The 27,573-nt window shown below is 41.8% G+C and overlaps 1 protein-coding gene across 4 annotated transcripts in view; it reads right to left on the reverse strand.

The window, feature by feature from the left end:
* Nucleotides 1-2,090: 2,090 nt before the first annotated feature.
* Nucleotides 2,091-27,573, reverse strand: part of LOC126272614 (monocarboxylate transporter 2-like) — a 109,373-nt gene continuing 83,890 nt past the window's right edge. For 3 of the 4 annotated variants that reach the window (XM_049975561.1, XM_049975562.1, XM_049975564.1), the window contains 4 exons: nucleotides 21,864-22,340; nucleotides 15,433-15,744; nucleotides 12,479-12,670; nucleotides 2,091-2,760 (listed from right to left, as the gene is read on the reverse strand). In XM_049975561.1, coding sequence (XP_049831518.1) covers nucleotides 2,636-2,760; nucleotides 12,479-12,670; nucleotides 15,433-15,744; nucleotides 21,864-22,340 — 1,106 coding nt within the window. In that variant the 3' untranslated portion in view covers nucleotides 2,091-2,635. The remainder of the gene's footprint in view (nucleotides 2,761-12,478; nucleotides 12,671-15,432; nucleotides 15,745-21,863; nucleotides 22,341-27,573) is intronic. The other variant, XM_049975563.1, reaches the window with a different exon arrangement.

Here is a 27,573-nt window from a genome sequence, read left to right on the forward strand (position 1 = left end):
CTTTCCGTGGAGTGCAGTGCACTCTTCACTGGGTCAAACAGAGAAGTCGGAAGGTGCCAGATCCAAGCTGTAGGGTGGATGAAGAAGAACAGTCGAATAAAGTTTTGTTTGCTCCTCTCGGGAGCGCAGACTTGTGTGAGGCCTCGCGTTGTCATGGAGAAGGAGAATTTCGTTTGTATTTTTGTGGAGAAGAACACATGTCCGGAGTCACAGCTATTCGATTATGCGGCCGGCCGGCAAGCGGGAGATCGGACGTGTTTGAGAGGCCTTGTTGTGATGACGACAGACGTCTCACCCAACGACTCACCTTGATTTTGTTCACTGCCAGGTCTCCATAGACCTTGCACAACCGCCTCTGAATATCTGCGATGCACTGTTTTTCTACCAAAAGAAATTCACTGCGAGCTCTCTGCTTGAAACGCATCTCCGATACAGACATCATTTTGAAGGTTACGTACAGCACTGCCACCTACTGGAAGTTCATGCATCTATAGGGGCTGCAGCGGGAACATCCTGAGGTGTTACACAAATTGGCAGAAAGAATATGTATTGCATTTATTATTGAACGCTCCTCGAAAAAGGTGTCCAACGGGAAACGGAGGATTTTCAAATTAACGGCAAAATCTTGATGCTTAAGTTAGAAGATTTTAGTTACACAAAATCGAAGGTTAACATCTCCTATTTGATTTACATGGTCACTTACTGATATGCTAATATTGCAGCAGCCATAGGCTGAGGAATGGAAATCGTCTGTGGACTTGGACGTACAAATGCGATTAATCAGTCAGTACAACTTTATTATAAAACAAAACTGAGCTCTTCTTTATACTCAAGAAATACTATAAGGCAACAATAAAACTACAATAAAACAATAAACAAGAATAAAGGAACAACAATAAGCATAAAATAATAAGGTAACCACACGTGCTTAACTTCAGACACAGAAGAATTAAAAAAATAATAAAAGGAAGGACGTTTTAAGATATATGCTTCAGCTGTTGTATACACGTATTTACTTTATACAGTTTCGTACGATTGGTGACTCTTGGGCATGCAGGCGAATCTCAAAAGCTATAGATGCCAACATGTCCGACTATTTATTAGCAGACCTGGCAGTTACGAAATGTTCGTTAAATGTGGTAATGATCATTGTTGAAACTACTGTCAAGTTCTTGGGCACTTACATACTTAAGAAACAAAATTTCATTTGACACATAGAAATAAAGCCGTTTCGGATAACATGCTCGACATTGTGGGGGAGTGAAGATGAAATACAGAGAGACACGAGTGCAATTTATTTAAGTATAAGGAGGTGCAATTAATGTAGAAGTATAGAAAGGCTTACTCATGCTAAAATGGTTCACCCCTTCTGCAGCTGAATTTAGACATTGATATTGCAACAAAGTAGGTAACAGAAATGCTTAGAACAGTGACAAAATAAAACAGTTTTCTAAGATAACGTTGAGGTGGCAGTAATACAGGTCAGAAGAAAATATAATTGACGAGTAAAGTGTTATATCATCAGATAAGAAAGAAAAAGTAACGCAAATGTTCTTGACAGGATAAGATGTGAAAAACAGAATGTGATAAAAATGAAACTGGGACAGACAGGTTAAACACAAGATCTGCAAACGTGAAATCGTTCATGTAACTTGTAAGCCAGACAGTGCCAGATAATTCCTGTAAAGTAATCATCCACAGTAAGGTGCCTAAACTGAAAGGACCTGCTTCATAAATAGAACTTTATTTATTTCAATACTTTTCTTTGAATTAAAGAAAAGTTTAATTATTACATTTTAACCACAGTAATCAAGGATAAAAAGAACATCATTATGTTTTGAAAAGAAGAGCAAAGGGATAATGTTTCATAGAACGCCAAATACGTTAGTATTGAGTACGAGAATAGTCATTGATGTGAAACTGCGAATATAGAATTAAGAGTCATCCTAAAATGAAAGTACGGATTATAACAATGAAGCTGAGGAAGTCAGGAAGGAAATCAATATTGCAACAAGTAGGCGCTCACTTACACATTGATCACCCTACTGAATACGTGTTTTGTACAATTCATAGAAAAACTCTCTGTTGGACTTCCATATTTATCTGTAGTCAAAGAAAATAGTGTAATTTTATAATTCTAGAGATACTTTGATTTATTGAATTTTACATCCAGATACATGCTTTGCAAGGTCGTAAAATAAATATTTGTTCTTCTAGTCCACATCGTAAAAACACACTGAATAGACAGACTGATTTGGGTAAAAGCTTTATTTCCATATTTTAAATTTTACAGAACTTCCAAAACTCTACAAGTATCTATTATTTACGTGATCATCAAGCCATATAACCTCGAACCTTATGTACCATCGTAGGTACTGAGAAATTGGTGTTGTTATTGTCCGTGAGTAGTTATACAGAGATGGAGAGTGGAATACGATTAAATATCAAATTATCACATGTCAAACTATAACTCGTTAAATTAACATAGTGTTTATAACTTCACTTCATAATGAGATTTCATTAATATTCTGACAAATCTGCAATAATCTTTTGTACACATGATTCCTCTCCAGTTTAAAGAGAGATACCGTCGTTATCCGTGTAGTTCCTCTTCATGGCTAACTGAAGTCTGGAATCATCTCTTTCGGCGGCACCAATGCACGACGCCCTCAATTAGCCAAGACATCATGGCTACGAGCATCAACACAGTCAGTAGGTGAATACACAGTGGGTAGTCTCCTGTTTCGTCACGGACGTAACCTGAAAAATGGAAGAGGGGTAAAGAATACAATCACGACTCCACTTTCCTTAAACCAGTCACATCAGTGGGGAAAAAAGCTAACCATAAAGCCCAGCTATATAATTTTCACAATACGTTTACAGCGCAGCGAATTTATTTGATACCCGCCAAAACTTTACTGATGATTCTATCTTCATTTGAATGAAAATCTATTCTTTTTTTTCACAGAAAAAGTCGAAAAGTTAAAAAAATACATTAGTTACACATTTTTATGAACTTAAAATAAAAGCAAAGGAGAACTGGGGCTGACTGGTTGGATCTCTTCACATACGCAACTACCATCTTATCCAACATGCCCGATTTATACAGCTTTCAACAAATTCACCATTGGACACACAGCATCCCAACTTTCTTCAACTCTGACCTTATCGAAAGAAATATCTTGGATGTACAAACTGAAATTTGATTCCCCTCGCTCGCATCATTCGTGCAACGTTCGATGTTTGAAAATTTTTTTCGGTTCACGCCATACCCAGTTACTAATGTCCAAAGAGTGGGTGCGCCTATAGATAAGCTGCTTAGAGTTCCTCAATTGCTTCTAAATTTTTATGGCCGAAAACGATGTAGAACTATACGGGCTTTGTCTCATTTGCCAATATATACTACTACACTAATATATTTGTTCCAGAAGTGCATCGTTCGTCTAGTACACAGTGGTTGTGCATTCACAAGGTGCGTGCAATAGATCCCTTGCTAGCGGTAGGACATTGTTTCGGAAATCAGTTAATACGAATGCCGGTCTGTGAACACTGAATAAATGAAGTTTGGTTGTATTATATGAACTTACCTGCAACACTAACAAGTAACTTACAAGTGTTAGGGTAATGAGTTTGTAAGACTTTAGAAACTTTTATGGTTTTATCTCCCAAAAATCGCACTATCGCACTGCATGTCATAGTTGTTTGCTTATTTAAGAAGCAGGCTCGGTTTCTGAATTAATATAGGTTTCTTCACATGATCGTGACTTCTGACTCAAGTTTAACTGTTGCGAGTTATGGTGATCGCATTTTTACACTCACGGACAGTGAAAATTGGCAACGTATCACACGATGAACAATAATGATGCTCTATATGCAATAATTACTCTGCCACAACACAGGTAACGAATGGTCAGTCATATATGCTGGTACAAAAGGAACAAAGGTTAGACACTTTCAGCCACACTCAACAGCGGCAAATTGGCTCTCACAAAACAACAATATTGGTGTCACAGGAAACGATTGATTTTTCTCCTCATTCAGCAACACTATTTAGTCTCGGGCTTATGGTCACAAGTTTTTAATATTTACTAAAATATTTAAAAGTATCACAGAAGTTAAAAGTGTCACCAAGGAATGCTCACAAGTTTCATAGTATCATAACGGCCAGGTAATGCTTTCGGAAGTTACATCAGCAGTTACTAAGTTATTTCCGTCAGACTTACGACGTTTTACAGGTTTTAGTGACAGATTAGTTTTTGTTTTCCTTTGTCCTAACGTGGCGGACTGTGCTCTAAATTCAGCAAAATCAAGTGACATTCGAGACAATCAGACCACATATTAATAGAAATTTCCAACCTCTCTGTTGCTTTCATTTTTAAATATGTCGTCTATAACAAACAACAGTTAAGAAAATGACACTGCAGATCATCATGTTAAGTATGACACGGCGTTAACATAATTCGCTAAATCATTCTACGCAAATGCTTATAAGCAATTGCTTAGGGTGTAGGCCACCCTCAAACTGTTTCCCACAACTAGCTTTCTCCTGAGACTTACAGTCGTATGTCGTAGTTAGTCATTAGATAACGTTAAATTTGGCTCTATAGTTCTTACGACATTGGAATAATGGGTGGAGTATGTTACTGAAATCATCAAAAGTAACGTACAAGTATTTGTTTTGGGAGTGGAAACATACCATGCTATTTGCTACACGTAATTTAGCAAAAGGTAATATTTTATTGATACCAATCTCGAATCCTGTTGAGTCACAAAGTTTCATCTCCAACCGACAACTGGTAGGCGGGCTTTACGGAGGAGAAGAAGATTAGGTTTGACATCCCGTCGACAACGAGGTCATTAGAGACAGAGCACATGTTGGGATTAGGGAAGGCTGGAGAAGGAATGCGACCGTGCCCTTCAGAAGGAATCAACACGGCATTTGTTTTCAGCGATAGAGGGAGATCGCGGATAACCGAAAGCAGGATGTCGGGCGCGAGTTTGAACCATCATCCTCCCGAAAGGAAGTCCAGTGTGCTAACCAGTGCGTTACCCGCTCGTTGCGATCTTTACGGCTGAAGCTACAAAATAAAAAATAGCATACATGTCGATTAATCTCCAGCATTTCCATTTTTTTCTAAAAGAAACTTATTGGAAGAAACAGCATCAATAGTTAATATTTTTTTAAATAACATTTTTTTAAAATTTGTCGTTAAAAATGCACACATTTTCTGTAAAAGAGAAGCGTTTGTACTGACCAGAACTGAAACGAGACATGATGTTAGCGAACATTATTTTCTCCTCGTAAGGACTTTGGCAGTATTGTGTAATATCTACACTTTTCATCCTTGACGTACTGAAGTGATTGTTTCTCAGTTCATCTTTTGTGGGAATGCCCTAATCTTCTATTTCTGCATATCACAACCGTCTTCCAAATCTTACCACTTTCGTGATGAGAATCTTCGTTTCGTATTGAACTTTCTTTGTTGAGGAATTCGCCGTTGATGAAATACCTCCTGAAGAAATTTTTCTACCAAAAGTTACAAAAGACGAGAATTTGAGTTTATAAAAGAAGACTATCACTTTGAATCAGACTGTACCTCTTCGACTGTTTTTTATTCTCCTTCATGTTCATCTTCTTCTGCTCCTATAATACTGCCATCATATTTGTCTTATCTACTGCTGCAACATCATGACAATACAAGCTTAGCATAAATGATTCATCGTGATTCAAAGCACTGCATATTTACAGTATTCGATGAACGAATACGGACGATAAATGAAAAGAAGTTTCTGGTACATTCTACCAATTTTAGATGTGCGCACCCTTGGTCACCCGGCACACATCCGAACGCTGATACAGTCCCTTTCATACGTTCACAAACAGTTTTATTCTAGAACAGCAGTTGTCTTCATGGGGGTACATAAACTTTGCTTTTAATATAACCCCACAGGAAGAAAGCACATGGCGTGATATCCGCCGACCTGTGAAACATGGCAAAACAGAAGAACATCACCTCAGAACAGAGCGCCGCATCCATCGATGCGGCAGTTGCCAGCTAAGGAAGGCGCGAAAAATTGTGCTCTTGTGAGATGGAGCCCCATCCTGCTGCAAGATGAAAATCAGGCAGTGAGAAATCAGTTCTGGCAACACCCACACCTGCAATATGTCCACCGAGCGAGGTAGCGCAGTGGTTAGCGCACTGGACTCGCATTCGAGAGGACGACTCTTCAATGCCGCGTCCGGCCATGATGATTTAGGTTTTGCGTGATTTCCCTAAATCGCTCCAGACAAATGCCGTGATGGTTCGTTTGAAAGGGCACGGCCGACTTCCTCTCCATCCTTCCCTAATCCGATGAGAACGATGACTTTGCTGTTAGCTTTCCTCCCCCAAACAACCCAACGCCAACCCTGCAACATGTCCTGCTACACAGAGCCTGTCGTCGTCTGCTCGACGAAGTAAAGAGGCCATAAGCCTTTTTCTTGGATATGTCGTAGCGTGGCAAGAGGCTCAGTTGGCAGGTGAGTCAGTATTATCCCTATAGGACCACATACGTTGATTAGCATTAGTGTTAAATATTTTTGTTGTAAGTAACACATTTAAACTGTACACTCGATGCTCTGTTTCTATTCTGTTTCAAAACGAGGAAACTCACTATAACTTGCAGTCCGCAACATCTTCGATGTCGCCGTCAATGACCGTGAGCTGGCCGCTGTTGCCCTTCGCGCAAAGTCCATCATATATGAAAAGATCCTATCGTCGCCTGTTATCGCTTTTCGACTGATATCAAATGAATGAATGAAAATAATCGTTCAAATGTTTTGTAATACGGGAGAGCTATGTTGGAAATACAAAAACACGATGTTGAAATCAGATCTTGTTTGAACTTGATAATAAGTATATCTGTGTTAGTATATGAATTCTGATGTGCAAATATACACTACTGGCCATTAAAATTGCTACACAAAGAAGAAATGCAGAAGATAAACGGGTATTCATTAAACAAATATATTATACTAGAACTGACATGTGATTACATTTTCAAGCAATTTGGGTGCATAGATCCTGAGAAATCAGTACCCAGAACAACCGCCACTGGCCGTAATAACGGCTTTGATACGCCTGGGCATTGAGTCAATCAGAGCTTGGATGGCGTGTACAGATACAGCTGCCCATGCAGCTTCAACACAATGCCACTGTTTATCAAGAGTAGTGACTGGCGTGTTGTGACGAGCTAGTTGTTCGGCCACCATTGATCAGACGTTTTCAATTGGTGAGAGATCTAAGGAATGTGCTGGCCAGGGCAGCAGTCGAACATTTTCTGTCTCCAAGTCGTGCATTATCCTGCTGAAATGTAGGGTTTCGCAGGGATCGAATGAAGGGTAGAGCCACGGGTCGTAACACATCTGAAATATAACGTGCCGTCAATGCGAACAAGAGGTGACCGAGAAGTGTAACCAATGGCATCCCATACCATCACGCCGGGTGATACGCCAGGATGGCGATGACGGATACACGTTTCCAATGTGCGTTCACCGCGGTGTCGCCAAACACGGATGCGACCACCATGATGTTGTAAACAGAAACTGGATTCATCCGAAAAAAAATGCCGTTTTGCCATTCGAGCACCCAGGTTCGTCGTTGAGTGCACCATCGCAGGCGCTCCTGTTTGTGACGCAGTGTCAAGGGTAACCGCAGCCATGGGCTCCGAGCTGATAGTCCACGCTGCGGCAAGCGTCGTCGAACTATTCGTGCCGATGGTTGTTGTCTTGCAACGTCCCCATCTGTTTACTCAAGGATTGAGTAGTGGCTGAACGATCCGTTACAGCCATGCGGATAAGACGCCTGTCATCTCGACTGCTAGTGATACGAGGCCGCTGTTTCCGGCACGGCGTTCCGTATTACCCTCCAGAACTCACCGATTCCATATTCTGCTAACAGTCATTGGATCTCTACCAATGCGAGCAACAATGTTGCGATACGATAAACTGCAATCGCGACAGGCTACAATCCGGCCTTTATCAAAGTCGGAACCGTGAAGTTACTCATTTGTCCTTAGGATAATTTAGGTTAAGTAGTGTGTAAACGAAGGGACTGATGACCCTATCAGTCAATTCCCATAAGATTTCACATACATTTGAACATTTTGAACAACGTGTCACCAGGCAATTCCGGTCAACTGCTGCTTTTGTATGAGAAATCGGTTGGAAACTTTCCTCATGTTCTAAACATTCATGGTGGTGTCTCTTTGTTCTATGTCGTGTCTCCCTACCACTTTCGCGCACCGACGCTCTGAGCGTGTTTTTTAGGGAATTGGCTAGTTTGAACCTGGGACCTGTTGCTGGTAAGGAGACCCCAGACCACACATGACATGTAGAATTCAGAAGAGTTCAGTAAGACTAGCGATGATATAACCAAATACTAAATGATCTCAGCGTCACCTCCACTGCACTCCGTGTAAAAGGATCTTAATACTCACTAAAATTAGTGGAAGGGGTTCAAGGCTTTCATATTTTTAGTTAGCTGGTAAAATAACGTCGAAAAAGCAGTTAAGTTTACCATTGGAAATTTTATTCTAATCACAAAACATCGTTTATAAATTGCACTATTGATAAAAGGAAATGTTTTAATACAGGATGTTAAAAACCAACTGCGTTCAACAAAAATGTGAACCGAATATTCCCTAATGGGTTTCCAAGTTCTACAATTGATCGAAGGATGACCTATGGCCATATCACATCTATAATCTAGGTTTAATTTAAGTTTCACAAAAGAGAATACTATCAAAATGTTCTACAGTGACCCTCAATTATCTTTAATTACTTATCTAACTTGTCGTAAATTACAGTGGCTGATATGGCTTCTCAATAACTATATAAAAGAGAAATCTTCGCGTTTCAGATCTGTTCTTCAAGTGGCAAATGTGAACACCATGAGTTTTAATTAACGATCGTCACTAGTATTACTCAAAAAAGGGGGTGTAACAGATGAGACTGTTGCAGTTCTGAGTGAAGCCTTATGCACTCAAAAATGCGGCATCGCGTGCGTTCATTACCTTGTCGGTGTTTAGGCAGCGTCAGGGAAGCGGCGAGGAGCACAGCTCCGCTCACCTCACCATCTCGGAAGCAACTCTTCTAACATCTCCTTACTACAATTTACCGAAGTTGGTTTAAAAAAACTATCTGGCTGTGTTTTCATCTGACCAATCAGGGTCTCAATGTTAACCTTAAGCTCCGCCTAGAAAAGTTCTGTCTATCCAATGAGAAACGTTATACTTTTCGTGGTGGGGCAATGTTTTTAAAGTTTGCAACGTAACAGAGACGTGAAGAAGTCTCACGCTAAAACCTGCAGCTGGTGTCGTCCTTTTAGCGTTATCGTGAGATCTATAGTGTTTTTCTGGAGGGCTCTAGCTTTTAACATGAGCTGAGGGGTGGTCCTTGACGTAACGGAGACGCGAAAAAGTCTCATGCTAAAAGGTGCGGGTGGTGAGCCCTAGTGGTTAGCTGGCGACGTGGGTGTCCAGTCCGTCCTTTATCGTAGGGCCTTCTAGCTTAACACAGTTCTGCTCTCGGCTTCTGTTCTCCTTTCTCCCCTCGGAACTGCGTCGGTCTCACGATGGGAAGGTACAACATGCATTTAGGCATTCTTGTGTTAGTCTGTGGTATTCCATTTGCTCACTTGTTACTCGTATTACTTTGGTTAATTTAATGTCACGATTTATTCGGAGGTCTGTGACATACTAATGAATTTGCTTATCATGTCAGTGTTTTCATGGAAGGTGTTGGATTTGCCTGACACCTTACAATGTCAGCAAGTTGTACGTGTCGCCACCAGCGCCAACCTTGTGTGAATGCTCTGAAAAGCTAATCATTTGCATATCGCAGCACCTTCTTCCTGTAGTTTAAATTTCGCGTCTGTAGCACGTCATCTTTGTGGTGTAACAATTTTAATGGCCAGTAATGTACCTCGTTAACTGTGAAAGTTGACGTGTTTCTCGGTCAAGAATGCTGATATATTGGAGTAAGATAGTGTACGAACGTTTTTAGTCTGTCGTCATCATGTGATTATTGATTTGAGGATCGAATTTTATTGATGATTTTTGGAGGATCATTCAATATTAAAGTGAGGTATCGATCGATATACTGGGAGTTACCGGCAGAGATGTTATGCAATTGCTGCAATTTGGGGAAAGCGAAGGAGTTTTATAAATGTTTGATAAGCCAATAACTGGATCTTCGTCTCTCTCAACATCCGAACTTGTAGAAACTTAATGTAAGCACTCCTTTGACTTAATTCAATTTTCGTTGTGGCAACCCACTGGAAAAAAAGAGCCTGGTAAGGTAAAAATTTAGTACTTCCCACACGTAATCGAAAGTGTTGATTACTGTAGCACATATAGGTGTCATAACCTATTTAAAAAGGAGCGTGGCGCCACAATGTAACAGAACACATTCACTTTTGGCGAATCCCTTTCCAACTCCACACGGACATCCGGCACTTCAGTGTACCACACTCTCAGACTGTGACGATTCACGTTTTCCGTCGAATGGAAAGTCGCCTCGACGATGAATATCGATGTTCTTGAAAAGTCATGAACATCTTCCTTAGCTCGCTGCATTCGGGTACAAAACCCAATCCATGTGATTCTTAATCTTGGTGAGTGTGTCTGTCTCCTCATGTATTACCCGTGTTTGTTCGATGTATACGTGTCAATAAACATTGCTTACAAACCCGATAAATCATTTAGGCTACCGGTAACCCTGTGTAACGATAGTGACACACTCAGGAAGAGCTACAGACGATTAGAAATAATTTCATGTAAGCCTTACAGTTTTCAGTACTAGGGCTCAGAAAATTTATCCCTTGACTCATGACCACGAAATCATGGTTGGGTGTATTAATTTCATATGATGAGACAAACCAGGCTTGTTGCTACATTCTGGTAAGAAAAACACCTTTACCTCTTAAGGAGTTCTTCTCCCACTGAGATAACTGAAACTGAACTTGAAGGAGAGGCGTATGATGAACGTGGAGACTGCGTTTGATATCCATCTAATTTGACTTACAGCTACTGGCATCCGAAACGATTCCCTGTTCTTCAGAATGCCGCTCCAAAATGCTCCATTGCTCTCTCTCTTTTGTTATGATGTGGAGAGTTGGTGTTCCACCAATCTTTGTGGTAGAACGGGAGACATCCGGCTCTTCCTGACGAATTCTGTCCATTTTTCCTGTAAATTACGTGGCAGTAAGGGGAGCGGGGGGGGGGGGGGGGCATACAACAGATCACAGATCAGGACTAAACAATTTTTATTAATTTGTGCAGGGGCCATTTAGTCTGTCTGTACTCTATATCGATTCCTATCACAAGTAAATACTTGAATTTTGTCCGTTATGCTCTACTTATTCAGTTTTCCTCTTCTTTTGAAGACACTGAGGTTTCAAGGAGGGACAGAAGTTGTGCAGAAATATTTAAAAGAAATTTTCGCCGTTTGACTGTGGATCTGTATTCACATTTATTTCACGCAATAAATATAGCTATTCTCAAGGGCGATGTGGAATTTCAGTAGATGTTATTCCGACTATAAAATTAAAAAGTAAGTACCATCCTATTGGTCACATGACAAACGTGTTGTAGATTACCAACAACGAAGAGCATGTGTACTGTTTCATAAGGCACGAGTCCGCCGCGGTAGTTGAGTGGTCAGCGTGACGGATTGCCGTCCTCCGGGACCGGGTTCGATTTTCTCCGCTCAGGGACTGGGTGTTGTGCTGTCTTCATCATCATTTCATCCCCATCCAGCGCGCAGGTCGCCCAATGTGGCATCGAATGTAGTAAGACCTGCACCAAGGCGGTCGTACCTACCCCGCAAGGGGCTCCCGGCCAGTGACGCCCAACGCTCATTTCTTTTCCGTAAGACAGGAGAAAAGTATTCGTAAAATATCTAAAGCAGCATAGTCACAGTGAAACCCATGTCCATTTCACTACTCCTCAAGTCTTGAGCATCAAGTAGGAATTATGTAATATGACTATTATCTAAAATACAACGCATAATGTCAGAACTGACTAAGCCTGCATCCGGTGCGCTCGCACACACCACACATAATGATCGTGATCAGGTCAAATATCTCACGAAATAAGCGTCAAACGAAAAAACTACAACGAATGAAACTTGTCTAGCGTCAAGGGCAATACCTGATTGTGCTATGGTTGGCCCACTAGATGGCGCTATAATAGGTCAAATGGAACCTCCATTCTTTATTACATGTTCGTGTAGTACGTAAAGAAATATGAATGTTTTAGTTGGGCCACTTTTTTCGCAGTGTGTGCCTGTGTGGGTGTGTGTGTGTGTGTGTGTGTGTGTGTGTGTGTGTGTGTGTGTGTGTGTATGTGTGTATGTGTGTGCGTGCGTGCGTGTGTGTGTACGTGAATATGTGCATGTGGCTGCACGCATTCGTGTGTGTGATGATGATTTCCTTACCTATGGCAGGTCCGACAGTGAGTAGCAGGATGCCGCAGGAGACCATGTTGAAGCCTATTCCGGCCGGCAGTTTGTGCTCGGGGCACACCTCGGCCACGCACAGGTTTGTGTTGATCATGGCGGCGCCTCGGGAGAAACCAGACAGAACGTTCCATATGCACAGAGCCACCATGCCAGAAGACGTGGCTATCACTGCGGGAAAGGAGAGTAGCCAATAACAAAGAGAAGTCAATGGCAGTAGTGCATGAAAGCGACGTTCCACCTGGTACAGTAGCAGAAGTTGTGTATTAAAGTACCACCTGGCCCGCATTATAAGATCACATGTGTCGGTTGCCAAAATACAGTTGCAGGGCAATGAAATAGACGATTGACTAAAAAAAAAAAAAAGTGATGTCAGAAAATTCGGAAAACCTAGATTGCGGGATCAGCTGAGTTTTGCTTTGCAACCCCCCTCCAATGCAACAATGCAAGGTAGCACTTGTGTTACCAGCACTTAAATTGAAGCAGCCAGTCAGTATGAACCTCAGAATTACCATCTCGTCCACCTATGTCAAAAGGCATCCGACTGACCTGGGTTGTGTAAAGCAGCTTGATGTCCAGCAGTATCCAAACAATGTGAATTGCATAGATTAGTGTCGCGTTGATAATTATGCGAACTACCGGAACTATATTCCGATGTATCCTGCAAACCGAATGGTATAATTTGCTGCCACGTTCAAAAGTATCCAAGTGACCGAAATTAATAATTTACCGCCATGTTGAAAACCATTACTTGGCCCCAAGTTCAAAACTGTATGAACATCTTGAACTGCGTAAATTTGTACCAGGACCAAAAGTATCAAAATCTGAATAGCGTAAACTAACACAGTCTTCAGAACTATCCACCTGAATAACTTTTGTAAACTGGCGCCGTGTTCAGAAATATGTAAATGACCTAAAACATGTATATCAGTACATGTTTCAGTGGTATCCGAATTAACTAAATTGCATAAACGAAATAGTCAATCGACATCTTTGGAATGATAATTATCACTTTATGTTGGTTGCAGTATTTTTCTGAAATTACAAAAATTTCTCCAGAAAAGAAAGATTCTTCAAAACATGGTGAACTGATTCAAAGTACACCCTTATCATGTATCTAGGCACAAATATTCTATTTAAATTCTTGCAACCAAGAAAATCTAGTCAATTCAGCAATTAACACTCTTTATATTACATTACTACTCTACTACACAACAAAAATCAGTAAGTGAAATATAATTAAAAGGAAATACTATGGACAAGTAATGCAAATTTCCATTTTGAAGGCAGGGAAAATATTAACGGAATAAAAAAATCTCAGTTCGTTTGCAAATATTACATGTTCCGTGATAGATGACCTGCTTGTATTTCAAGGAAGAATATGGTGTATGATGAATGAAGTGCAGCTTACCTGTTTTATGTAACTGGTTCTAGGAAAATACAGAACTGAATCGCCAAAAAACTGTGTAATTAGAGAATTAACAGTATCTTCCAAATAGGTTTCATACATTATACACCCCTTAAATACGTAGAACTCGTAAATTTGTAAATGCTTCACGGAACATAACCTACGTCTCACACTAAGTAAAACAGTAGAAGCTGACAGAAACTGCTTAAATCAGTTTCAAGTGCACTTTACTCCGCGTGATTCTAAAATCAGTCACTAGAGTGAAACAACATCGAGGATATGTAACGTGACCGTAGGTACACTTTCCTCCAGGTACAACATTCATCCCTATAATTATTTTGTTGCCTTTATCTTACGATGAAGTATGAAAGAAGGTACTGAAATAAAAAATTCAAAGTAGACGGCATGCATTATGTATCTATATGTGCCGAAGGAAACATCATATCATCATCATCGCCATCATCATCATTATCATGGGCGATATTGTATACTACAGTATACAGACACTAAAGAAATCTGCCTCAAACAAAATACTTCCTACTGTGGTGTCACTTCCCATTTTTGCCCTTTTCTATCATATTCATGTTGTTTCCCTAGATATGGACATATACCTATAACCCTCGCAACCTTACAACCTTCGCTCTTTCCCTCTGTATTCTTCTAAAAAAAATCTGAGGTCTCTCATTTCTTTGTTATCCTTAAACTCTTTTTATTTATCTCTATCAATACATCAAGATACCTAATAGCTTTGAAATCGACTCTATGACTTTCCTTCATTGTCCATATTTCTGTAGGATAAGACTAACTGACGTGTGACACTTTTGACTTTTAGGTACCTTCTGTATTCCAGATTTGGCTTCTTAGGCTTTTAATAATTGTACCGGTTTTCTACTTCTACTACCATCTTTTTGTTGCTGTCACCTTCCTCAGTCACACTGCCTACCTACTTGAACCTCTTTATATTCTCCTAGTGCCTCTCCAATGCAACATTGTCTTACCAGGCAAAAAACCAAGTCATTCTGATTAGTTACCTGGCCAAAGTGTCAAAGGTGGTCCCATTTGTGCTATCCCTACAAGAAAGGTACATTATTCGACAGAAACGACTATTCTTGCTGGTTACTTCGCTTGAATTAAGAGTTAAAGAGAGACGAGAGATAAAAAAATTCAAAAAAATTACATGCACCTCAAACCACTATCATTTGCCGAAAATCTCTTTCTGCCGTTCTTCATTCACGAAATAAATGTGGTCCCACTTATAGATGATCTTCCCAGAATACGAGCACACACACAAGACACCTTCAGTAATATGACAATGTTGCCGAAATTTCGCTGCTTACGGTCGGAATTGTTTAGCACGATATACCTTTAGGACTCAGTAGTTACTCTCGGTTCCATGACACTATCTTGATCTCACAAGATACAATGTTTGATTTCGTCAGATATTTCTGTGAAAGAAATCTTAGTAGAATTTCAAAAGTAATGTACATTTGTTGTTAATGTTTTTAGCAAAGCCTGGGTCGCTGACCTGAGCGGGTGAGGCTACAGAAGACAGTACCAATGAAGAACGTGAGGCGTGGCTTGACTTTGAGGCGGTCAGTGAAGGAAGGCAGGGTGAGCCTGGCGACGAGGTCGCCGGCAGCCATCATGGTGAGGCAGAGCGCCGTGTCGGACATGGAGAGGCGCAGGTGGCGCTGCAGGTACAAGGGCAGCAGCAGCGAGAAGTTGATGGCCGCCGTGATGGTGCACGCCGAGCCGAACATCACGTTCAGGTACACATGGTTGCGCAGCAGGTCCAGGTCCATGAAGGCGATCACCCGACGCCACACTGGTTCGGGCTCTGAGAAGTCGAAGACCAAATTTGACTTAAGATTCGATATTATTCTACCACAAAATCGCAAGCATTGTTTCAAAATGCTAAAAGTTTAGTTCAGTATTCGTAAGAGTTTAAGATGAATTGGTGCCAGGACTACGAGGAAAAGAAGGTCAATGAAAACACCAGAAGAAATGAGTGAATTGGGTACTGGTAGGGCGTTTAGGTTAAAAATAGAGAAATTGGAAAGTATCTGCCATTATCTGGCTGACTCATTTGCTGTAGATTAATTTTTTCCAACGCTTAAGATTAATTTCGCCAGCTGATTCGGTATCAGAACGAGAATACATAAAATATAACTCAAAGAACTGCAATCCAACAAGTAGCTAACACATTATCCTGCGCCTTCCTTGCTTCCTTCTTGTGAAGAATGGGGCGGAGGAGGTTCGCTTGCTTCGGATTAGTTGATTGATCATTACAATGCCAAATGCATGTTACTAACACCACTGCATGAGAGATTACTTCCCCATTATCACAGTATGTTCAGTAGAACTGTATCTGCTGTTTCTGTGGGTGATTCCTGGATACAATATTCTTCTCTTCGAGTCCTCAGTACCTTGCAGACCACTCGTATGTGCCTCGGAATACAGATGCTGGCTACAGCGAAGCTGAACTAAGTGAGGGGGAGGATATATAATTTGAAGTCCCACGCCACGCTTTCCTGTCTGTATGTGCAGCAAATATCAAGAACTGCTGTAGGAATTTTTATATGGTTTTCAGTAACAATGGACTTATACATTGGAAGGTTTGTATATTTGATTCATTTGTTGCTGTATGAGACAAATTGTCCCGCTGTATATACTTACATGGGAAGTGTGTAATCCGACATGTAGAAACTTGAGCTCAATTTTTTTTATACAAGAAGTAACACCGAAAGAAACCCAGTGTCAAAATTTTAGTTGCTAAGACTCACTGCAAATATTTTTTTTTTTTAAAGTTGAGAATTGGCAAATATGTAGCTTACGAGGCGTTTGCAGCAATGTACACCCCTGCTATAGCTGAGTTCAAAAGAGCGTAGCCTTGGTTGACGGCAGAATTCTAAACAGATAACAAGGAACAACGCGATCGTAACATCTGACAGTTTCTCTGCCATAATATTTTAGCAGTTACTACACTACTGGCCATTAAAAGTGCTACACCAACAAGAAATGCACATGACAAACGGGTATTCATTGGACAAATATACCTTGTACTAGAACTAACATATGATTACATTTCCACGTAATTTAGGTGCATAGATCTTGAGAAATCAGTACACAGAACAACCACCTCTGGATGCAATAACGGCCTTGATACACCTGGGCATTGAGTCAAACACAGCTTGGGTGGCGTGTACAGGTATAGCTGCCCAACCAGCTTCAACACGATACCACAGTTCATCAAGAGTAGTGACTGACATATTGTGACGAGCTAGTTGCTAGGCCACCATTGACCAGACGGTTTCAATTGGTGAGAGATCTGGAGAATGTGCTGGCCAGGGCAGCAGTCGAACATTTACTGTATCCGGAAACGCCTGTACAGGACCTGCAACATCCGGTCATGCATTATCCTGCTGAAATGCAGGGTTTCGCAGGGATCGAGAGAAGGGTAGAGCCACGGGACATAACACATCTGAAATGTAACTTCCACGGTTCAAAGTGCCATCTATGCGAACAAGAGGTGACCGAGACGTGTAACCAATGGCACCCCATACCATCACGCCCAGTGATACGCCAGTATGACGATGACGAATACAAGCTTCCAATGTGTGTTCACCGTGGTGTCGCCAAACACAGATGTGACCGTCATGATGCTGTAAAGAGAACCTGGATTCATCCGAAAAAATGACGTTTTGCCATTCGTGCACCCAGGTTCGTCGTTGCGTACACCATTTCAGGCGCTCCTGTCTGTGATGCAGTGTCAAAGGTAACCACAGCCATCATTTCTGAGCTGATAGTCCATGCTGCTGCAAACGTTGTCGAACTGTTAGTGCAGATGGTTGTTGTCTTGCAACGTGCCCATCTGTTGACTCAAGGATCGAGTAGTAGCTGAACGATCCGTTACAGCCATGCGGATAAGATGCCTGTCATCTCGACTGCTAGTGATACGAGGCCGCTGTATCCGGCATGGCGTTCCGTATTGCCCTCCTGAACCCACCGATTCCACATTTTGCTAACAGTCATTGGATCTCGAGCAGCAATGTCGCGATACGATAAACCGGAATCGCGATAGACTACAATCCGACCTTTATCAAAGTCGGAAACGTGATGGTACGCATTTCTCCTCCTTACACGTGGCATCACAACAACGTTTCCCAGGCAACGCCGGTCAACTGCTGTTTGTGTATGAGAAAGCGGTTGGAAACTTTCCTCATGTCAGCACGTTGTAGGTGGCGCCATCGGCGGCAACCTTGTTTGAATGCTCTGAAAAACTAATCAATTGCATATCACTGCATCTTCTACCTTGTAACTTCCCCACAGAATAAAATAAATATAAATAATATTCACATTTAGTGTAACCTCCCAACAGTAAAAGTTCCAAATCCTTCCAACAGATTATTATTCCGTAGCCTAGGAATAATAAAAATTTGGTTCACTGATAACCATTTAATAATTGACTGTGAATTTGAACTGGTAAATTTTGGACGTCAGCAGTGATGCGTCATGGTCCTGAAAAATCATACTGAATAAAATGAAAAATCTTACCTCAATGAAGTCACCGGATAACGCATATATATCTGCTCCTATAATAAATATTTTTGACACAGCCGAGTGCAATGCTGGCCGATTGATTTGTCAAGTATAAAAGGAAACAACTGATTTTTCTTTTCAATAATCAGGATGACCAAGGATTGCAGAAATCAGTAATTTCTTTAAATTGAAATGAATGATTGTCAAAAGTTACTTTTTATCAGAAAGATTATTATTAAGAGTTTCTTTAGACACATTTACATGGGACTTGATATAAGAATACTACATATGCGCGACGTTGCTTTTACCTTATACTACAACTCTCAGGCTCCGCCATCGCTCCACCACGATCGGCCCCGCCAACACGAAACTCCAGACAGCTAGCTACAACTACTATATCTGCTACACATTTCCTACTGCATACAACACTGCTCTATGGGCTGAGATTCTCTTGCAGCTTACATATCGCAGGCAGCGCGTGAGCAACCCACCGAAATTACATTCCTCGAGGGCGCTAGCAACAAATTCTTTAATCATGGACCTCTTACAACCAGTCGGTAAAATTTCGTGTCTGTAGCACGTCATCTTCGTGGTGTAGCAATTTTACTGGCCAGTAGTGTATTCACTTGAATTTGCATCTCATTTAACTGATACAATAATTAACATTTGCTTTAGCGGTATCACTAGGTGATAACAAAAGAGATAAAACTGAATTAATTTTCTTAGTGTATTTTCATATATGCTGGTTAACAGCATTTGTCTTTAGGCAGATTTAAGAGTTTCACAACCATGTAAAATCCAGTTAGCTTTCAACCTTGTGAATGCATACACTGATCAGGCATAACATAATGACCATCGAACCACCATCGATATGAACCCATCCAGGCGATAGCAGCGTTACATGGCGTGGAGTGACTGTTAGTCAGACACAAGCACAGTGCATTTAGTATCGGTGAGAGTGCTGTCGCCGGCCAGTGTGACGAGTGGATCTAGGCGCTACAGTCTGGAACCTCGCGACCGCTACGGTCGCAGGTTCGAATCCTGCCTCGGGAATGGATGTGTGTCATGTCCTTAGGTTAGTTAGGTTTAAGTAGTTCTACGTTTTAGAGGACTGATGACCTCAGAAGTTAAGTTCCATAGAGCTCAGAGCCATTTGAACCATTTGAAGAGTGCTGCCCGTGTGTAGAATGGGGAAGGCACGCGACCTACCTGAGTCTGGACGAGGGCTGATTCTGACGGCCCAGAGGTTCGGCAGTAGCATTTCAGAAACTGCACCACTTGTCAGGTATTCGAGAAGTGCTGTGGTGTATTCAACACGCGGCGAAACCAAGGTGAAACCAGATCCAGATATCGTGTGCTGGACGGCCACGCCTCATTAAAATTGTCACACGTCTAGGCTAGGCAGCCTGGTAAAACAGGACTGGCGGTGAACTGTGGCGGAACTAATATCAGACTTTAATGTTGAGCATAGTAGGAGTGTGTCTGAACAAGCAAGTACATCGAACGCTCCTAAGCAGGCATCCGCAATCGACGACACATTGTAAGTAGGCTGTTTAGGATTTTATGTTGGTAACGCCATGTAGCGCTCTGTATGAAAATCACTGACTGTGCTGTGTGCAGTCTGTGGCTGGTTTGCATTGTTGAAGTATTTGCTATTGTAGTGTTGGGCAGTTGGATGTGAGCAGCGCGTAGCGTTGCGCAGATGGAGGTGAGCCGCCAGCAGTGGTGATTGTGGGGAGAGAGATGGCGAAGTTTTGAGAGCGTATGATCTGGACGTGTGTCCATCAGAAAGAGTAAATTTGTAATACTGTATATCATGAACTGACATATATATGATGACTCTTGAATATTATTAAGGTAAATATATTGTTTGTTCTCTATGAAAATATTTCATTTATGAAATTTCCCCTTAGAAAAATTAATGAATAACTGTGCTGGTAAACCCCCTTACGTTATTTGATTTTCAAACGGCTGAGCAAAACTGAACGTACTCAGACATTTATCTCTTTACTTATTCTGATCATCACTAAACTGACACAGAATATTTTTGCGCTACGCAGTCTGACTTTCAATAATCCCTACAAAAGAATGGCCGTGAGTAACAATAACCTATACCTTTCATGCATCACTTACCTCACAAAAATCTTCGTTATTCGAACTACTGCAATACAGCGATCGCCACTACTGCCAGCTAAATAAAAGATTCAAACTACTGAAGTCACTAACTACTGTTAGGCCTAGTTCGCAAATGAAAGATTTTGATAGAGAACATACAACGTATTTACCTTGTCGTTTATCGACTAACAAAGTCATCAGAAGACCAAAACAAGCTGAAAAACGATTTAGAAAAGATATTCGAATGGTGCGAAAAGTGGCAGTTGACCCTAAATAACGAAAAGTGTGAGGTCATCCACATGAGTACTAGAAGGAACTCATTAATCTTCGGTTACACGATAAATCAATCTAATCTAATAGCCGTAAATTCAACTAAATACCTAGGTATTTCAATTACGAACAACTTAAATTGGGAAGAATACATAGGAAATGTAATGGGGAAGGCTAACCAAAGGCTGCCTTTTATTGGCGGGACACGTAGAAAATGTAACAGATCTACTAAGAAGACTGTTTACACTACGCTTTTGGAATACTGCTGCGCGGTGTGGCATCTTTACTAAGTAGGACTGACGAAGTACATCGAAAAAGTTCAAAGAAAGGCAGCACGTTTTTCATTATCTGGAAATTTGAGAGAGAGTGTCACAGAAATGATACGGGATTTGGTCTGGAAATCATTAGAAGAAAGGCGTTTCTCGTTGCGACGGAATCTTCTCACGAAATTCCAATCACCAACTTTCTCCTCCGAATGCGAAAATATTTTGTTGACACGGACCTACATAGGGCGGAACGATCACCACGATAAAATAAGCAGCGCCGGATTAGCCGAGCGGTCTATTGCTGCAGTCATGGACTGGGCGGCTAATCCTGGCGGAGGTTCGAGTCCTCCCTCGGGCATGGGTGTGTGTGTTTCTCCTTAGGATAATTAGGTTAAGTAGAGTGTAAGCTTAGGGACTGATGAATTTAGCAGTTAAGTCCCATAAGACTTCACACACATTTGAACTTTTTTTATAAATAAAATAAGGGAAATCAGAGCTCGTACGGAAATATATAGGTGTTCATTCTTTACGCACGCTATACGAGATTGGAATAATAGAGAATTGTGAAGGTAGTTCAATGAACCCTCTGCCAGGAACTTAAATGTGATTTGCAGAGTATCCATGTAGATGTAGATGTACTGTTCCCAGAATGGCTGCAGCTGACAAGATGTTCTCTGCGACAGCTCATGGAACTGCAATGACCGAATGAGACTGGATGCTCAAGAAAGTTCTAGTAATTCGCAGGAATCTGTTCGTCGGTACTCACTCTGTCGAACTGAACTCGTGTCCTCTTCGCTAGTTGTGGGCCGACGCTTGCTGTAATGGACAGGCACGGCTTCGTTCACGTCTCCCAGTTCGGAGTTGGCTAGCGACGTCACGGAGGTGAAATGCCTCGGCTGCCGGAGCTTAGTGCGATCCACATCCACTGTAGCGCAGTCCGTGGATCCGTCCGGCTCGCCCTTGAGAGGCTTGAACTCGCTGGCGACGGGTCGGCGCTCGGCGTGCCACTCCAGCGGGTGGAAGAGGAGGCTGCCCGCGGGTCCGTGCATGGCCGCGGCTCCCAGAACCATCATGGTGCCGGTGAAGCCGTAGTTCTCCAGCAGGAAACGCACCACGTGCGGCATCGCCATCTGGCCCATATTTCCACCCGACATGTACATGCCGACGGCACGACCTCGTGCCTTCAAGAAGTACGTTTTCACTGCTATGAAGCCGGAGGGAGCGACCAGCCCAAAGCCGAGACCTGTCCAAAGTGAGCTGAACGTAAGTACGTTTCCTGAACCCTTTAGTCCCTCCAGTATCAAAAAGGAACATAATTTAGAAAATGTTTATATAATTAACGCTCATTATCGTAGTAAGCAAAGCATACAAGAAGTCAGTAGTAAAACTCTCAATTATTTTAAGTTGGTCGTTTCACTTTGGAATATAATTTTAAAATTTATTTCTCAAAACTAATATTATCATAGCAAGCAAAGACTGTGAGATGAAATTTTCACAAAGTAAACAATCAGTATGTTTCAAGGGGGTGGTTTCACTTTAGAACCTCTAGGATAGACAGTTCTGAACTACCCATCATTTCATGTTACACATTTGAAAGCCTATTCTTCTTTTGCACAGACATAATTCCACATCTGGAAGGTACCGTGAACATATAATGCTTAAAAACGTTATAGTCCAAAATAACAAGCAAAAGTTGTTCTAAATTTTAAATAAATTGTGTGCCAAAACTATATATTGCCCCAGTGGTTTCATATCGAAACTACTCATAAGACCAGTAGTCCATAATTAATATTACAATAGCTTTAGACATACTTGGCAACGGCCTTATCACAGTGGACACACCGGTTCCCGTCAGACCACCGAAATTAAGCGCTGTCGGTTGGGTGACCATCCGGGCCGCCATGCGCTGTTGGCATTTTTCGGGGTAGGAGTCAGCCCCGTGATGCCGACTGGGGAGCTATTCGACTGAATAGCGGCGGCTCCGGTCAAAGAAAACCATCATAACGACCGGGAGGACGGTGTGCTGACCACATGCTCCTCCTATCCGCATCCTCAGCCTAGGATGACACGGCAGTCGGATGGTCCCGATTGGCCACTTGTGGCCTGAAGACGGAGTGATTTTTTTTTTTAGACATCATCTCCTAAAATCATGTGGCACATTCTCTGCGCCGACCCTATAAATATCTGCCACAATGCATTACATTCGTAGAAGTACATCAGCGTACCACTAGATGTCTTTCTACTGCAACAGCGTCGGTGATTTCATGTTAAAGGTACCGGTACTTCAACAAAAAACGAAATGGAAGTTTCAAGTGAAAACCACTGGTACACAAAGGGTAAACAATATAGCTGCATCAGGAGATGGAACTAACTAATATTGATTCATTCTGCTTGCCATAAAAGATTTCATGAAAGCCTGCAAATACAAAATCAGACATGTTCAGCATAAACAATTCAGTTGTTGGAAAAGAGCAAGAATTATATAAGAGGCAGACTAGTACAGAAAAAGATGGCATTCATCGGTAAAAGTAGTCTATCGTCTGTAAATAAGGGCTTCAGTTTATATTAACAATAAAATTATAAAACCATCGTATCTGTCTGTTTGTGTATTTGGATACGCTGATCCAAAAATTAATTGATGAATTTTTGTGGGTCTTTTGCACGTACTGTGAGAGCAATTTGGAACAGCGCATATGCTTTATTTCATCAAAACTGGGTTGCGAAACCAGATATCGTGGTTGAAAATTTTATCTAAAACCATGATGTCTGTCTATTTGTCTGTTTGAACACGCCAATTTCCAAGAGTACTACTCGAATTTTCATGGTGTTTTCACAGTTAACGGGAGCTTAGCTTGAGCCAACATACAGGCTTTACTTAATCAAAATCGGATTACGCAAAGAACATATGGTAATTTATTGTTTTATATACGTGAATGTGTGTTTGTCTGTGCATTTTCGCGCCTAGCGGCTGAAACGATTTTGATAAAATTTATTATGGATGTAACTTGAACACCGAGGAAGAACATAGGCTACTTAAGAAAGCAGTATAACGTATTTATTGATTTGTAGAATATTACTCGAATTAGGGAAATACAGTTAACCTTTGGAAAAGCTATTTGTTCTTCCGCTTTTGAACTTCATCATATTTGTGAAAATGCTTTTGTTGATTGGTATGCTCTACACAGTACGTTCCAACATAATGTATACAATGCTTATATGTCCTCAATATGTTTTACCCATACTTCCATTCTATAATGTAATATGCGCGGAAAGTGAATAGTTAAAAGTGTGAAGTAGAAGACAAAACACTGAACATAAATTACATTAAAAATTATTAAATTTTTTACGTATTGTAACGTTGTACAATGCATAGCTACTTCACTGGCACACTATATAGATGCGCGTACCTGGTAAGACCCCTTCACATATATTGATCGGCAGCAACATGGTATACATACCATGTCATCATGTTTGCCGGTAGTGCTAAGCTTACTTGAAAATACAGACATGCGAGAGCAGCTGACGTTATTGCACGTACAATAGCTTACTTGCTTACCATCACTCGTCCTAAGAGAACTACTCATATGGAAGCATAGCTGCGAGTATTAGATAGACACAGATAATTTCAAACCGTTAGGAAACCCTCCTACATTTTCGCTATTCAGCTGCAAAGCTTCAGCATCGGAAATGATTATTTAATTTAACTTAATTTATTATTTCTTTACTACAAACTCCATTCGCAACACATTTTGGCCCAGTGACATGGTGCATTGTTATCCATAAAAATTCCACCTTGTCCAGGAACAGCAAGTCCATGAATGGCCATAAATGGTCTCCAAATTGACCGCATGTAACCATTTCCAGTCAATGAACGATTCACTTGGGCCAGAGGACAGAGGCTATGCAACAACAACTCACACCATTATGGAGCCACCACCAGCTTGCTCAGTGCCTTGTTGACAACTTGGGTCCGTGGGTTCGTAGCGTCTGCACCACACATGAACCTTACCATCAGCTCTCACCAACCGAAATCGGAGTTCATCTGACGAGGACACGGTTTTCCAGTCGTCTTGTGTCAAACCGACCTGGTTACGAGCCCAAGAGAGGCGCGGCAGGCGATGTCGTGCTGTTAGCATAGCCACTGGCGCAGCTTGTCTGCTGCTATAGCGAATTAACGCCGAACGTCGCCTCACTGTACTAACGGATACTTCTGTGGTACGTCCCACATTGATTTTTGTGGTTGTTTCACGCTATGTTGACTGAAAACTCTAAACAGACGACGCTGCACTCGGTCGTTAAGTGAAGGCCGTCGGCCACAGCCACCGCGTAGTCCGTGGTGAGAGGCAATGCTTGAAATTTGGTGCTCTCGGCACACTTTTGACACTTGGAATACTGAACTCCCTAAAGACTTCAGAAATGGAATGTACCGTGCGTCTGGCTGCAACTACCATTCCGCGTGCAACTTCGTTAATTAGTCGTGCGGCTGCAATCACTTCGGAAACAATTTTACATGAGTCACCTAAGTATAAATCACAGCTCCGCCAATGCACTGCCGTTTTGCACCTTGTCTTCGCTGTAACACAGCCATATTTACACTTTTCATATTACGCATATGGTCATGTTTATAGCGTAACGAGGCGTTTTCCCTACATAGAGCGCTTATAGAAGAGTCCGAAAGGAGCAAAATAAACTGAGAAGGCGTTTAATGGAGGTTTGCAGTTGGTTGCAAAAACTGACGTGAGTTATTCACAGAGGAATGGAAGGACTATTCCACTGTGATCATTGTACACTACTGGCCATTAAAATTGCTAAACCACGAAACTGACGTGCCCCAGACGCGAAATTTAACCGACAGGAAGAAGATGCTGTGATATGAAAATGATTAGTTTTTCAGAGTACTCACACAAGGCTGGCGCCGGTGGCGACACCTACAACGTGCTGACATGAGGAAAGTTTCCAACCGATTTCTCATACACAAACAGCAGTTGACCGGCGTTGCCTAGTGAAACGTTGTTGTGATGCCTCGTGTAAGAAGGAGAGATGCGTACCATCACGTTTCCGATTTTGATAAAGGTCGGATTGTAGCCTATCGCGATTGCGGTTTATCTTATCGCGACATTGCTGCTTGCGTTAGTCGAGATCCAATGACTGTTAGCAGAAGATGGAATCGGTAGGTTCAGGAGGGTAATACGGAACGCCGTGCTGGATCCCAACGGCCTCGTATCACTAGCAGTCGAGATGACAGGAATATTATCCGCATGGCTGTAACGGATCGTGCAGCCACGTCTCGATCCATGAGTCAACAGATGGTGACGTTTGCAAGACAACAACGATCTGCACGAAAACTTCGACGACGTTTGCTGCAGCATGGACTATCAGCTCGGAGACCATGGTCCCGGTTACCCTTAACGTTGCATCACAGACAGGAGTGCCTGCGATGATGTACTCAACGACGAACCTGGGTGCACGAATTTTGTCGCATGAATCCAGTTTTTGTTTACAGCATCATGATTGTTGCATCCGTGTTTGGCGACACCGCCGTGAACGCACATTGGAAGCGTGCATTCGTCACCACCATACTGGCGTATCACCCAGCGTGATGGTATGGGGTGCCATTGGTTACGGGTCTCGGTCACCTTTTGTTGGCATTGGTTGCACTTCGAACAGTGGACGTTAGATTTCAAATGTGTTGCGACCCGTGGCTCTACCCTTCATTCGATCCCTGCGGAACCCTACATTTCAGCAGGATAATGCACGACCACGTATTGCAGGTCCTTCACGGGCCTTTCTGGATACAGAAAGTGTTCGACTGTTGCCCTTGCCTGCACATTCTCCAGATCTTTCACCAATTGATAATGTCTGGTCAATAGTGGCCGAGCAACTGGCTCGTCACAATACGCCAGTCACTACTCTTGATGAACTGTGGCATCGTGTTGAAATTTCATGGACAGCTGTGCTCTGTACACACCATCCAAGTTCTGTTTGACTCAATGCCCAGGCATATCAAGGTCGTTATTACGGCCAAATGTGGTTGTTTTGGGCACAGGTTTCTCAGGATCTATGTATCCAAATTGCGTGAAATCGTAATCACATCTCAGTTCTAGTAAAATATAATTGTCCAATGAATACCCGTTTATCATCTGCATTTCTTCTTGGTGTAGCAATTTTAATGGTCAATAGTGTAATTAGAAATGTTGTGGTATAATGAGGATTAGATGAGTAGATTTAGTAACTGACATGTTGTTACCGAGCAGAATTGAGGAAAAAGAAATTTATGATATGTTGTATAGTACACCTGAGGCAAGGTATAGAAGTAAATTTGGTACAGGAGCAAAGTTCAAAAAAATGTGAAATCTTATGGGACTTAACTGCTAAGGTCATCAGTCCCTAAGCTTACACACTACTTAATCTAAGTTATGCTAAGGACCCATGCCCGAGGGAGGGCTCGAACCTCCGCCGGGACCAGCCGCACAGCC

This window comes from Schistocerca gregaria, chromosome 5, assembly GCF_023897955.1.
Source record: "Schistocerca gregaria isolate iqSchGreg1 chromosome 5, iqSchGreg1.2, whole genome shotgun sequence".
NCBI lineage: Eukaryota > Metazoa > Arthropoda > Insecta > Orthoptera > Acrididae > Schistocerca > Schistocerca gregaria.